This window comes from Salvia hispanica, chromosome 4 (genome assembly GCF_023119035.1).
Source record: "Salvia hispanica cultivar TCC Black 2014 chromosome 4, UniMelb_Shisp_WGS_1.0, whole genome shotgun sequence".
Taxonomy (NCBI): domain Eukaryota; kingdom Viridiplantae; phylum Streptophyta; class Magnoliopsida; order Lamiales; family Lamiaceae; genus Salvia; species Salvia hispanica.
The window spans coordinates 37068056-37083153 of record NC_062968.1 but is presented as its reverse complement, the minus strand read 5'-3'; the positions used below and the strand labels follow the sequence as shown (position 1 = coordinate 37083153).

The 15098-nt window shown below is 35.7% G+C and overlaps 2 protein-coding genes across 3 annotated transcripts; both read right to left on the bottom strand.

Moving 5' to 3' along the window:
* Positions 1-29: 29 nt before the first annotated feature.
* LOC125223012 (aspartic proteinase 36-like) lies at positions 30-6083 on the bottom strand. Of its 2 annotated transcripts, none has more exons than XM_048125954.1 (10): positions 5599-6083; positions 5162-5291; positions 4818-5068; positions 4424-4607; positions 2774-2911; positions 2108-2181; positions 1909-2005; positions 1551-1617; positions 467-538; positions 30-365 (listed from the first exon to the last, which is right to left on the bottom strand). In XM_048125954.1, exons 1-10 carry the CDS (start codon positions 5835-5837, stop codon positions 196-198), a joined length of 1422 nt encoding a protein of 473 aa, XP_047981911.1. In that variant the 5' UTR covers positions 5838-6083; the 3' UTR covers positions 30-195. The 2 variants fall into 2 exon arrangements, with proteins under 2 accessions (XP_047981911.1, XP_047981910.1); XM_048125953.1 differs by having other exon boundaries at positions 2774-2936; positions 4380-4607; positions 5599-6081.
* Positions 6084-10520: 4437 nt separating this feature from the next.
* LOC125224515 (vacuolar protein-sorting-associated protein 37 homolog 1-like) lies at positions 10521-14713 on the bottom strand. The gene is made up of 7 exons (XM_048127924.1): positions 14461-14713; positions 13653-13877; positions 13178-13265; positions 12289-12328; positions 12161-12207; positions 11184-11304; positions 10521-10939 (listed from the first exon to the last, which is right to left on the bottom strand). Exons 1-7 carry the CDS (start codon positions 14475-14477, stop codon positions 10776-10778), a joined length of 702 nt encoding a protein of 233 aa, XP_047983881.1. The 5' UTR covers positions 14478-14713; the 3' UTR covers positions 10521-10775.
* Between the last annotated feature and the right edge of the window lie 385 nt (positions 14714-15098).

The window sequence follows — 15098 nt, the reverse complement described above, 5'->3', positions numbered from 1 at the left end:
GACATCTCCAAACATTAGCAGAACAGGTCTGAAAATCTGGGGTACATATACATCGAGCTACGTGTAAAAATGAATAAACAAGACTAATCCCTAAATAAAGGGAGAATAAACTAGATGAAGGGATGGTAAAATATTCCTAATACATCCTTTCTAAGACACATTTGCTGCCAATTGATAGGAAACGAAGAGCAACACCTATATGAAATAGAAAAATGGCGAGGAAAAATGATTTACAAGAATGACCACTAATATATACAGTAAGGCAGCGCTAGTCGATAAAAATGAGCTGCTGCTCACGCTCAGCTGTCCAGCATTCATAAATTCGTCTTTACTAGGAGTTAATGAAACATTCACTGATAAAGAGCCTGAAAAGAGCAAATATTTGGAAAAAGAAAAATTGATGAAGTTACCATCAGCAAGATACACACAAAAGAGAGAATGAATATGGTTGGGAAATTAAACTTACAATCATAGTCTGCCCATCCTAGTCTTTGTTGAGCCAAATCATAGACAAAGATTTTATCTTTGAGAACAAGATCTGGAAACAAGAAAATAGCATATAATTCCTACAATTCTCACATATGGAAGTTTGACATTGTTATGAGGTGGATTCATAACATTCTGGCAAAAGAGCAGTGCATACTTAATTTCAGTTCTAAATTAATTAAAAAAATATCCGGTTTGGTACATGTCACTAATATCTAAGACAGGTGTTTCTTCCAACAGCTGATTTGGAGTAATACTTAAAATTGATAGCAATGTAGAGGAAAAATCTTTATAGGAGTGTAACAATTTGGGCTTAAGAAAATAAAACCGGATATGATTTAAAAGGAAAGGTAAGTGAAGAATGGAGAGCTTATCTGATAACTCTATAATAATTCAATCAACTGTAGAATCATGCAATTTAGATGCACGACAATCATTCCTAATCCACTATTGCAAATTTTGGTGCCATAGCAGCAAAACCAGCAGACAAAATATTAGAGGCAAAGATCCAATGTCAAGAGAATTTGCCACAATGCAACAGGCCAGAAACAGAGATGAGTGCTCCTTAGTTGTCTAGGCACAAAAATGGTTCATGGGATATCTAATTGTGCATATACACTTGTAGTCTTACAGAACTCCAGGACCTGCTCTAGGCATGGCTCAAGCAATATTTTGGCCTACACTTATATGAACCTCCCTGTTGCTTTAACTTTCAGTTTAAACCCCTATATCAAGTTACAGCAGAGCTTTAGGAAAAACTACAGCATAGAAAGCAATTCGTTTTATGATTTTCTTGATCAGTACATAATCTATGTTTAGCTTGTGCATTTTGCGTAGACTGTAAGATTGGTAGTGTGAAATGAAAATTGAAGTTCTGGTAAAACTCCATGAGACAATGGTAATCTGCTTTGAGGTTTCCTTTGGCAGTATATAATTTTGGTTTGGGTTCTGTTTTGCATGCACAGATCATAAGCTCAGATGATTAAAATTGAAAACTGAAAGCCGATCAGCTGACAGGCACTATACATATTTACACAAGATCATTTTCATTGAAGAAAACCAACCTCCTAAAATTGTAGTGCCTTGATTAGAAGCTTTAAGGAAGCCCACACACCACATTGAAGCGCCATCCTAAAAAAATGGTAGTAATTAGAAGTTTACAAATTTCGTGACATGAAATAACAATATTAGGCAATGACAATAACTACAGAGGGCAACAGAAATAGGCCAATATAGCTCTGATGAGAGGGCCGTACATACGGGGGGTAGCCACAATATAAACAGTAATTAACCCATGACAATGATAGCAAACAAAATGATATTAAATACAAAAGTAAATTCTTTCATTGTCAAAGTATTATTGCAAAACTGTGAGGAAATAGTAGTAATACATTAAAACATATAGAGAAGTGGAATACTCACAACAAAGCCTGAGCGCACGAGGTAGTCGATTGGTTTTAGAAACATGGATGCACCTCCAGCAAAGTTGAAAGAAACCGGTGGAAAAATCTCAGCTACACTGGTTAAATAACAAAAAAGATATCTAGATCATGTTTCTACCAGTCAGATCAAGAATCTTTACCCAACAACTTTCCACACTAATAGCTATCAAAAGCCAAACCTGGTAGAGACTAGATAGCATTGGTTGCCATTAGAGATAATTGAAGAGGCGGATGTAGAAACAGCAGCTGCTATCTGCGAGGCCAGTAACCATCTGAGTTAAAGTTGGGTAAAAACAGTAGGTTTTTAAAATTGTCAACTTTATGAGATCATATTATTAAAACACATCATCAAAATCTGGCAATATTGTAGTCTGCATATAATTTATACATCCATGCAATAGAACATAACCAACACCTTAGGAAGTCTTATAATTTTAAAAAATATGAACAAGGTACGAATTCCCAGCATTTGTTGAACTTACATACAAAAAAAAAGGAAACAATATGACTAAGGGATCAACATCCCTTAGTGTCTGAATCCTTAGTTGCTTATTTATTATGCATGCATTTGGATAAGCACAAAAGAACAGCCGACAGACGCATGCAAAGAAACAAACCGGAATGTAGCATTTTGCAGTTGCTGCATATATGTTAGTTTTTAGTGGCTGGAAAGTCTTGTCCTATTATCCTGTACTACAAAATTTAAGATGACAGTTAGAATGTTTCGGCAGTTTTGGATCCGAAGGGTTTGTTTTTAGTCAACTGGTAGACCCTAGTCTAATTAGTGCCTGGTGCCACACAAAATCATGAACTTCAATTGGATCCAAATAGAAGGAGATATTTACAGCTGCAATAAAAGGTTCATAAGCTGCTTCCACAAGGTAGACCAAAGTTGTTCCAGAATCAACAATTGTTCCCTGATTTACTGATGTTGTAAAAACTGTTGGGTCAATAGGCAACAGTTCCCCATTAACAGAGATGCTCTGCAGATATAAATTGTAATGAGGCCTGTAAGATCAGTAATACAAATCAGATGCTATGGAATAATCAAAGATGGATTCACGATATAAAACCATCAATGCAGTTTCAGCTCATGATGTCTTTCTCCACAGTTAGTTCAGGACTACCATAATGCATATAATATCAAGTGCAAAGGCTCTACTGCAAGATCACACAACTCAAAGAAATCAACTAACATCACAATGCAACACCCTTCTTGTCAACAATTGAATAATTCATAATGCCATCTGAAATATAATTTTATATTGAGTTAAGGCCAAAAATGGTCCCTAACATATGACTGTTTTATGAATTTGGTCCCTAACATTACCTTTTTGATTATTTGGTCCCCCACATATAACTCTAACCCGAATTGGTCCCAAATTGACGGGACCGTCAATAATAGACAGAGCAGCGGCACCGCCGCCGGCTGAAAAACCGCCGCTGCTGTCATCGGGCCGCCGCCGCCGCCGCGCCGACTTCGTAAAACAAGTTTCTAGGTTAGAAACTTGTTTCATCCGCCCCCAAATCAGAGCTCCTCAAGGAGGTGAACTCCACAACCGTTGTCCTCCCTCCGTCATCGCCGTTCCGACGCCACGCCGGCGGTACTCTGATGGTTCAGGCCTCCGTCGGCTGAGGTGCATCTCCAATTCGAAGAGATCTTCCCCCAAATCGACCAAATCGGAAATCCCCAAATTTCAAACTCTTCAAATCCGTTGCCTTCGTCACCGGTCACCACCAAAGGTCGTTGCCTCACCCTCACCGGACATCACCGTCGCTCAGCCGCTGCCGCTGCTCCGTCTATTATTGAAGGTCCCGTCAATTTGGGACCAATTCGGGTCAGAGTTAATATGTGGGGGACCAAATAATCAAAAAGGTAATGTTAGGTTAGGGACCAAATTTGTAAAACAGCCATATGTTAGGGACCATTTTTGGCCTTAACTCTTTTATATTAATGGTGCGGATTATTTAGACAGTAGAAAGCATATAAATTGTACCTAAACCATAGAGGTTTATCAGCATGAATACATAACAGAGACCCTAAATAGTTCAGCATGATCATAAGTTAAACCTAAGGGGACATATAATCATGTTAATGCTTCTTAAAATTTGCTGATAGAATAATTCATTGAATAACAAAAGTCACTATAACATGTAAGGGAAAAGACAGATATAGGACCTTCAATCATGTTTCTGATCCCAATATTGTCAACCAAAGATAACAGAACAAACATACCCATGGATTATAGCTATAAGCCTATAAATAAGTCAAACCAAACATAAATGCATTTTTATAGGAAGAAATACCAACTAAGCAGTTTTCAAGCTGATCAACTGCATGATCATTTTGTTGGACTGTAAAGCAAGTGGCATGGTAAATGCTATGTGTCATGTGTAAGTGATTTAAAGTCAGTAAGATTATAAAGTTTCTATGTTAGAAGGTATACGTACTGTGAGGGAACAAGGGGAGTATAAACGATTCTTGGATCCAATACCTCACCAAGAGCAAATATACCTCCACCATTACCATCTCCTTTCAAGCAATGGGAAAATACTTTAGGAGTAATCTTATGCGATGACAACTGCGATATCACAGAAACATCCTGCCTGCCAAACCCAAATATTCCATCAAGTGCTTTAGTGGATTTGGCTAAGTCTCCAAACAGAGAGGTGCTACACCTGTATCCACATATCAGCACATGGAAATCCTGTTAAACATAAATTTGACTGCTAGAAACAAAAGAAATGCATAAAAGCTTGGGGCCAAAATGGCCTGATGTTATCAATACATTTCTCCAATCAAATCAGTCAAGTGAATTTCAACCCCCAGAGAGTAGTCCCAACTAAAAGAATCTATTAGTCATGCAGGGGAGTAGCATGCAAGCTCACCCAAAGACGATAGGAGCAGAGGAATTGACAACTAGAGAAGTGGTCAAAATTGAGTCGAAATATAGTATATCAGATACATAAAAACCAGCTGTGCCACTTTGATCTGCGTATTGAAATGAGTAGCCACATTGATTGCTTTCACCGAAGCATTCAGCAGATGCAGTTTGAACTATGGAAGCACATATATTATCTGAGCAGGAAATAGAGGAAACAGTTGAAGATGCACCAGGGTCGAAGAAATTGAGAGGAATCTGCAAGCACAACACAACTCAGCATATGTAACACAAATTACTCTAATCAAATGCCCAATCCAGGATTGCTTGTATGAAGAGTAAGAGCTATACCCCTAATCCACTACTCTGTGGGCAATCCGTACAAGAACTGCAAGCAACCCACAAGATGTCGCTTCCAGTATCAATCTGCACATTAAAGTCACGTGGTGGAGTTCCTAATCTCACTTTTGTAAAATAAAGTCTGCATAAATGAAGGCACTGAGTCAATCATCAAACATAAAGTTGAGCCAATTGAATGGCAACCCAGACATACTGATTCACCCCAAAGATAAGCATGCAGCCATATTTAATGAGTATTACTGACAGTAAAGATAGCAAATATAACCTGTATAACGAACTAAAATTCAGCGTCGCCAAAATACAAATCTAACAAAACTTCAAAGAATCAAGTAAATTCAAAATCAATCAAACAACCGCGGAGTTAACTTAGTTCCAAAACAAAAAAACAAAAGGAAAGAGGGCAGAGAATTGAAAATTTGGAGAGTTACCCAACGACGTAAGGGTCAAAAGAGCCGACGACCTGAAAATCGACAATCCCGCCGGAAAAGCTCTGCAAAATACGCGCGTGGCGAGCACGGTCCCGAGCTTTAAGAACGTCGAGCTCCACCTCCTCATCAATCGGGAAGGCTCTCTGCAGAGTAAGCACTCCTTCAATTCCGGCGCCGCCACGCACCGTCGACAGAAAAGCAGCTGCTGCAATAGCGATTGCGAGCGCCACCGCTGTCATTGCCGGCGCTCAAAAAGGCCGCAGAGAGAGAGAGAGAGAGTATAGTTGTGCAAATTATTTATGAAATGTGTGATAAGAAAAAGTGAAATAGGAACGGGAGAAATGAAAAGTGGTGCGCTTCGTGTGTTTGGATTACTAGCTTGCTGAGACGGAGTAAACTTCATAAACAATTTCTATACACTCTCTCTCTCTCTCTCTCTCTGATTATAAAAAAGTTGATTAGTGTGTTTTGCAGATTTATTTAAGAGAATTATCACAGTAGCATAGCGGTTTAGCAATCTGCAACTTGTGGGTTTGAAAATGGGTGTACGGAGCGCGGATAACATCTAATGTGGTGTGTTGTCTCGACACCGCACGTAACACAGTTGTGCGTGGAAACTGTGAGCGCGCATGTCACGTGCCCGCAATGTGGCACGGGCTGCATATTTCAGTTTTAATTTTTTTTTTAAATAAGAAATTAAAAAATAAATAGTGTTAGGTGTAAGAGCCCAGAGTGAAATTAATTTCATGGATAACGCTTGTGAAATGCTTTATATACTATACTACTAGTAGTCTATGCATTCCTCTATTTTGTTGTAAGATTACGGATATAATTAAGTAATACTCCCCCTGTCCGGGAATAAGAGTCTCGTTTTTCCATTTTAATCCGTCCACGAATAAAAGTCTCGGTTCACTTTTATCATAAATGGTAATAGGGTCCCACCTTCCACTAACTCATTCATCTCACATTTAATTTAAAATTAATACTATATACCGAGACATCTATTTCACTAACTTTTTTCCGACCACTTTTCTTAATATTTCTTAAAACTTGTACCGCCATAAATGAGACTTCTAATGGCAGACGGAGTGAGTAATTAATAAATGTACTGCGAGTAAAGAAAATAGTTTATTGAAACAGTAGTAAATAAAATGATCATACTCCTATATTAAAGGTATTGTGGGTGAGGAATCTATAAATGGAATATATTGAAATACTTTGTCTTCTTAAAATTAGAAATCAATTTGGTAGTGTTCGTGTAAAAAATATCCAAATAGGCTAAAGTTTTGGGACTGATATAAAGCTAATTAAATCAGTTGCAGTGTTCCAATGGCCAGTGATTACGTTGCCCTAGACCCTAGTAGATAGAAATATGTGGCTTCGCAGATCCAACATACTGTAGTACTCCCTATTTAATTAGTATTCACATTTATACTATATGCCACACAACATAGAGTAGTACTACATTATTTTTCAGTTTCATCTTAAAATATTGAAGATTCTCGGACATATAAACCCCGGAAGTATCAAATATTTTAAACTAATTAATTATTATTCAAAATCATACAGCAGAAAGAGTGCTTAGGATAAACTAAATTATTGATTAATAAGAAATTGAGAGAAAGATTGAATTCTGGAACCTTCATGACCAAAAAGTGGAGATGTTGGGTATTTATAAAAAAGTCAATAACTTTAAGGTTTGATATAGAAAAATGAGAATAAAATAAGTGGACTTCCATTTATTTGGCTTTGCACGTATTATTGCCATGCACCGTTAACGTAAATTACTTGGCCTTTTCGTTTTGCAATTAAATAGTGTAGATTGATGTAAATTTAAGGTCTATTTATAATTTTATATGCTCCACAGTCCACCTCCATGTCTTGTCCTAATCATTGCATATATTTAGTGGGCAAATATAAAATTTTCTTAAGACTTTTATTTTTCAGCATATACCTTGGAAACTTGAATGTTGTTAGTTGTTACTCAATCAATTTGGAGCAATATTTCAATAAATATAGTACTATTGTTATTGAAAATGATTGACGCTATTTAATCGATTACTACCTTCATCTCATCATAAGAATTTACTTGAATGGGGATAAGTTTTGTTTCATTTAAGCTAATCATCTTAAGTTATCTAGTAGTACTTGTTTTAGCAACGGATATCGTAAGACAATGACTTAATTTCATGAACACGCTTCTCGATTTATGACGCACCCTTAAATATATACTCCATATTTTTTATTATTATTCTTACATCACAAGGATTGTTGACTTGTTGTTTCTTCCCGGAGATCGATATAAGTATCTGGACTAATATTTTGGACAAATTCCATATAAAAAAGATTGATGCTACGCAGTCTTTTAGGGTGATTTGCCATCGTGATAATGTCGAAATGCAGTCGAACTCAACAACGTAATATTATATTATAAATTCGTGAAAGTTCTTGTAATTTTGTTTTGATTCATTTTCTGAAAAGCCTTATTATACTAATATAGTTGAAATCAGGGATGGCGGCAGAAATTTTGTATAGATAGAGCAAAAATACATATAAATATATTTTAAGAATTAGAGAAAGGGCATATATAGAGAATTTTTAAAAAAAATTAAAAATTAATGATCAAAATAGTATAAATAATTTTTTTTCAGCTGAGGCCCCTTGTGATGATCATATAGATCCGTCTCTGGTTGAAAGAACAATAATATATTATTTGCATTTTTTTTATATGAGATGGTCTGTACCTTAAAAAAGATAGTATCTTCTTAAACCATAAGTAAACAAACCACCTCAATTCTTGATTAAAAACACAGAAACACTGGAGAATGAATGTATAAAATAATTGGTGATACCTTGTGTTGATTTTACTATGAGAGTCCATCTATGCATACTAGAATTTGGATCTCTTTTTTATTTTACTATGAGGGTCCATCTATGCACACTAGAATTTGGATCTCTTTCTAAAAGATCGCATACTAATTGAATTATGATAGGAGTTATATATTGCTTGCATTTTAACCCCAACAAACCAAGACCACTTTGGAATGCAGGGAACATGTAATACAATTGACCGAACATTGCATTGATACCACTATAAGGGTTCGTCATCGCTTTGAGCCAAGCCCTCGTGATTTTATTTTTGGGTCACTTTCCAAATGACCTCGTTATAATAGAATTGGAATAGTACTTATATATATTGCTTGCAAGTTGCAATATTACTTGTTCCCCTATATGACATAGATTTGCACCCAACAATTTTAATCATTTTCAACTAAAAATCAATTCATTTATTTGTGGATTAGTAAAAATTTTATTTCGCCTAATTTTTTTTACTGCTATACTCTTCAACGAGGTCAAATAGTCGTCTCTTTAGAATAAGTAAAAATAAGTAATTAAAATAAAATAATTTTGGCATTAATTGAAACTAATGATAAATTGTTCTTCTTTCATTAATAATTACAAATTTAAAACGGTCAATCACATTGTGACAGCGTGTCTCTATTCTTGAAATATTTGAAGTAATCATTAAAGACCATGCTAATTGCTAGTGTCGTAGCGCACGTTTTCATGTTTAATAATACTATATGTATTGACCTACTCTATTTCGTGTTAAAATTATGGACACTTTTCTTGAGAATAAATATCATACACAAACTCTAATAAAAATACTAGGTATATATACAGACTACAGTAGAGAATAGATATATCTGATTTCACAAGTTATGGCAAAAGGTGGTACAAATTAATTTTGTAATAAATTCAATAATAAATTATACTACACGTTACTAAAATATTCATAAAATTATTATTATTAACAAATAAACTAGAATTTTAATTCTATGATTTTCTTGTGCATGCTACGAGAAAAAAGAAAAAGAAAAAAAAAGGAATGAGTCAATAAAGACCTTTATTCCATTCCATCGTCTTTTGCTTTTATTCAAAATTGGTGCCCCCTTATGAATTAAACCCACATGAATTGCAGTAGAGGTAGTTGAAGAGGGGTTAGTTTTCTTGTCGTACAATTCTATCTGAAACAGAAACTTAAGCTAGTGTGTCTTCTTATTTAATTCATGGTTCCTAACTCACGTTTTGGCCAATATTTTTTTTCAAATTCTTTATATCCATCATTGAAGTGGAACGGTTCTTTGGCATGAATATAATCTTCTGGGGATCCTATTTTCTATTTTTATATGATATATATCGTTAGGATATTCTTAACGAATATTGTGACTAAATATCACAGTTTAGGTCGATTTTGATTTATTTTCCTACTATATGTTTCATTAGTATTTTTTTTATGGGCACCATGACATTCTGGGCCTTATCATCATTTTTTATTTGGACATTTACTTTTGTATGTTTACCATGCTCCTTTGCATTATCATTCATTTATACCCATTCATCTATCAATTATGGTCTCATTTTGACATCTTCATTCATCACCAATAAATATCTCACTTATTTTTTTACTATATTTAATAATAGATTTTAAATTCACTAACTTTATGTCACTCACATTTTATTATAAAACTAATGGAGAAAGCATGACTCACTTTTCACTATCTTTTTCCATTCAGTTTCCATTATATTTCTTAAAATCCGTGTCAAGTAAAACTGAGTCTATTATTCATGGAGGAGTAGTATTATTAAAGCCAAAAAATTACAACAGTACGGTAGTCTTTATCGTAGAGATAATCTTTGATCTGATATTTCCATAAACCAAAATCCAATTCAATTTGAAATATTTTGATCGCCAATCCCTTCTAAACCTAGAGCTCTGATGTGGTCAAATCTCTGATACGAATTGTTGGAAAATATTACTGACCTTCATGATTTACTCATAACATACAAGTAACATAAATCGACCCTTATGCGTTTTATGAATTGTATATATATAGTATTTAAATCAAAGAAAGAATAGATGCAGCACGACTTACTGAGGTTACAAGCAGAAAAACAAGCAAACGAAGTTCAATATCCAATTACACATAATAGAAGACAGAATTTGACAGACTATCAGGACTTTGGCAGATTTAATAGAGGAATGTCCAAAATCATCTGTTCCACAATTTGAAATTTCATATGTAAAAAAGGAAAGCAACAATTGTATTACATTACTAGAACAATTGTACAAAGACGGCGAGGCGAGAAGTAGCCAGCTTCCAAAAGCATAGCATTCAGCTGGTTGCAGTAGTCTTGGCCGCAAGGTGGGTAAGAGCGCGTTTATGATAAGTATGTCGCATCTTCTTGTATTTCTGTACAAAGGCTGAAAGATCAATTTCTCTATCAAGGAGCTGCTGGTGCAGAGCTTCAGAGTCCTCTTCAGTTTTACTCATGGCATCTGGTATAGTAAAATAACAACTCAGTTTAATGCACTAATACCTATTCAAGGAGGTAAGACTTGAATAATATATAGTGATCTGCTTTAGCAAGCCAATTAGTGTCGTGAGAAAAAAATCATAGAAAACAAAGTCATGACACATGAAGCAAGATATTGATGATTAGAACCAACATACATGAAATATCTATGTCATAGGGCATAAAGGAAATAAGAAAAGCAGATGAAACTCAATTGTCTAGAGTACCTTGAAGTCGATGGATGAGTGATGAAGGAGAATAGTATCTGAGAGTTTCATCCTTCTTTCTTTCCAGTTCATGCAATTTTTCTTGAGCAGCAGCCAACTCTGTAGTTCGGATTATTCTACACTAAAGACAGAAACCAAATAGGTGAATATAGTCCCTTTTGAAACTAGGAAGCAAGGAGTTAAAGAACAAATGATGGTGAATGATAACTCTTGTAGACGAGTTATTTTACTTCTTTTGAAGCAATTATAATAGAGTTGATGTGTGAGTTTTGTTGTTTTCTTCCATTCTTTCTTTTGTTGTGTTTTGTGTTTCTCTTAATAGTTTTTCGTCTCTGTGGGGTGGATACTTGATATTTATGAAAAATGAGGACAAAACATGCTATTTTCACATATAATTGGAGAAAGGAAGTGAGTAGGCTAGTTTTGTGCAGGAAATACACTGCAACATTTTAACCAAAGTCTTATATATACATTTTCTTTGTAGGGAACGACTTGCTAAAAGAGTATTGATGGAGGATCGACATGTTTTTGCAGAAAAATCCTAAGGAGGGGAGAGTTGCACCTGTCATGAAAGAAAGAATAGCAACTTGGTCATTCTACAAGCTAAATTTGGTAAACTAGCTCCTATGCCTAATGGAATAAGCCACAACATTCAAATCCATCTAGTTATCACTCACATCATCACTCTGATATCAAGGAAGAGTAGCTGAAGCAGGGGAGAAAGTCAGACACCATTTTGGGGTCCATTTACCAAATATAGTAAAAGCGAAATGAGACATTTAATAAGGGACATCCTAAAATGGAAAAGTAGGACACATAATGGGGGACGGAGGGAGTGTTTCTTAGTTTAAGTAATTGAATTAGATCAGCATAAAGTTTAGTTTGCAATCCATGTGGAGACTACGTGCACTTGTGTGTTTTATTACTGATTCAATTATCACAACAGTGAACAGAAAAATTAAGGCTATAAAATTTACCTGGTTCCTTAGCTCCATTATACGTGGTTCTTTTTCCAGATTCTCTCCTGGATGCAGAAAAATTAATTTCATTTGTAGTATGAAAGTCCAGTGACGCTACTGCAAATTGTGGGGCACAGAAAACTTACTTGCTAGCTGCAGTGTTTCATTCCTGAGTTCATCTCTGACCTGATTGAGTAAATACAACAAGATGGAGGTCATTAAGGGCAAAAGCATAACCAAAATTTGCTGAGAAGGCAACTTAACAGAACAAAAACGAAAAACATATTAAGGCAGGGAAGTGAGAATTGACACTCGCAAAAGAATGAGCACTAGATGAACTAGAAATAATGAAATTTCATGAACAGTTAGTACAAATTTTCTACAATGAATAGCTACATAAAGTCACTGAATCAAAAACTAGGAAACTCATAGTATAATCTAGTCACAAGTAAAAAAACCTAAAAGACAAGTCTAGTTCCGCAGACTTCAAAAGGCAAGGAAGAAAAAATGACGAGCCTTTTATATCAGTAGATTGCATAACTTAGCATGCTGTGATTAACTACAAGGATAATCGTGGATAAAAACAAAAATAGAGTGGAGAATGAGATTTCATATTCTCATTATGTGCATATAGTCACACACACAAAATTGCAAATAAAGACCCACCACTTTTCAAGATCAGCAGGAACTAGAAAGAAAGTCAGAAAACAGAAATAGGATGGGCTCTATACCAACTACTTGTTGAAGAACTTCGGAAAAAATGGAGTGCATAACATATATATCATGAGAGGATACACATGATCAAATGCAAAACAGAACAACCATATTATCTTTATGTTTACTATTTCCCAAGGTGATAACAACATACACGAGGAGTATTCTAAGCACCAGATGTGATGCTTCAACTGCTTCAGATACTACTTTGCATATACTTTTTGACAGCCTATATAATATAAACATTCTACACTCTTGAAAGTGAAATAAAAAGGTCCCTGCAGAATTTGGCATTAGAAAACAGTCTGAAGTGCAACTCACCCTATTTTGTGTTTTGACGGGTTCCAGAGAATACAAAAGATTCTGATAAGCATCCTTGTCTGATAGAAGCTTTCTCAGCTCATCAACACTGACATTGTTGGTCAACAAAGATAACAATGAGAAACTCTCCCACGCTATAAACTAAAACCATTCATTAACATTTGTATGTATCCTTCTACTGGGCAGATAGATAAGGAAAGTAGTTTAGGTGAAGATCCTCTTATTCATTTGCTAGAACCTCGGTGCAAGATATATACAGACAGACCAATTGCAAACATGAAAGCACATTTTATCAGTTTCATGTGCAGAAAAATTATTACTCCTTTGCAAGTAGCTCATACATTTGCCAAATTTGAAAAGGAGCAAATATCTTCCATCAAAAATTGGGTGCCCCTTTAATGTAGCATCCTAACAGATAAGGCCATATACAAGGGCAGCCATAAACATATACTAATAAAATAAATAGAGTGGTCACCTCTTATCTTTCAACATAGCAATGATGCCTGCAGCCTCTGCAGGTGAAACGCTAGACAAAGAATTTTGTCGGTCTGTCGGTCTTGATATGCCAAAGCTGCCAGATGTACTGGATCCAGGTGTTGTGGGGCGTGAGGAACTGGATGAACTAATGACAGAAGGTGGATACCATGAGTCTGTGGGCACTTCCTGAGGACGGGACTGAGGTTGCGGCTCCTGAGAGCCCCTGTGGAGAGATGTAACCAACAGATCAAAGTTATATCTTCCCCCTTTTTTCTTTTGCTTTGCACATTGCTGAAAAAGCTTGACATAAATTGAGGATAATGACACATCACGAATCCATGTACAAATGTTTAGACAAAAGAGCCAAAATCCAAAAATTCTCCCCGAGTTATTTGAAAAAATTAATCATTAACAACTGGTATGCTGCAATATCACATTACAAACACTGTAACTCCAACAAAAAAGGAACAGAACAGATAATAACATTAATTAAAGAAAAAAGACCGATTGTCTACCCTAATAGTACTTCTGTATTGAGAATCTATAAAATCGAATGCAAGCAATACCGGAAAAATAAAACAAATACGCCTAATTCCTAACTAAGTGTTAGAAAATGAAAATAACTAAAAATTCCTTAACGATTGGCCTCGAGGCCGTTCTTTTCATTGATAGAGGCAGATAGATTTCAACAAATGGAGAACTATCCAACAATCATTGCATCTCTAACATGCTTTACTTATTGGTAGGTCACCGGATTCATTTGAGCAAAAGAAAAAAGAGAGAAAGATTGGACAAAGACGGATTACCAGAAATTCTTAAACATGACTTTGAAGAGGTCTGAGTCGCCGGTGGCTTGATCAAAATATCAAACAAGAATGGAGAATCAGAAGTTCCAAACCCTAACACCAAATCAATTTGTCAGCGGGAAATTCCAGTAGCATCAAGATCGGATTAGAATCGCGTTTAGCTTCCTTTTCTTCTATTTTTGTTTTTAATTTTCGGGAGAATATTTTTTTGGCTGTTTTGGGGATATTTTGCGTGGTTTTGACTGTGAGGGTGGTAGTAGCTTTTATGGGCTTTTATTAAGTTCTCACATAATGACTTTTTCGAGAATTTTAAATAGGTAATCCCAATTCTAATGGTGTTTGGTTGAAATTTTGTTGAAGTTAATACAGCATTTGGTAGCGATTAGCCTTTATACTAGAAAATGATATTAAACATTGTGTGGACAAATATGCATTTGCTTTTTCACATGAAATATTTCCCCTGCCCTCTTCTTCCTCTTGACCCCTCTGCCTCTCTCTCCCTCCCTCTCTTCGCCTCCCTTCTCTGCCTCTCCCTCCCTCTCTTTGCCCCCCTTCTCTATCGTCTTAGGGGTCCTCCCAACTGCAAAAACCCTCATCCGGAAAACCCCAATTTCCCTTTATCACCGGAATCCCCTCCG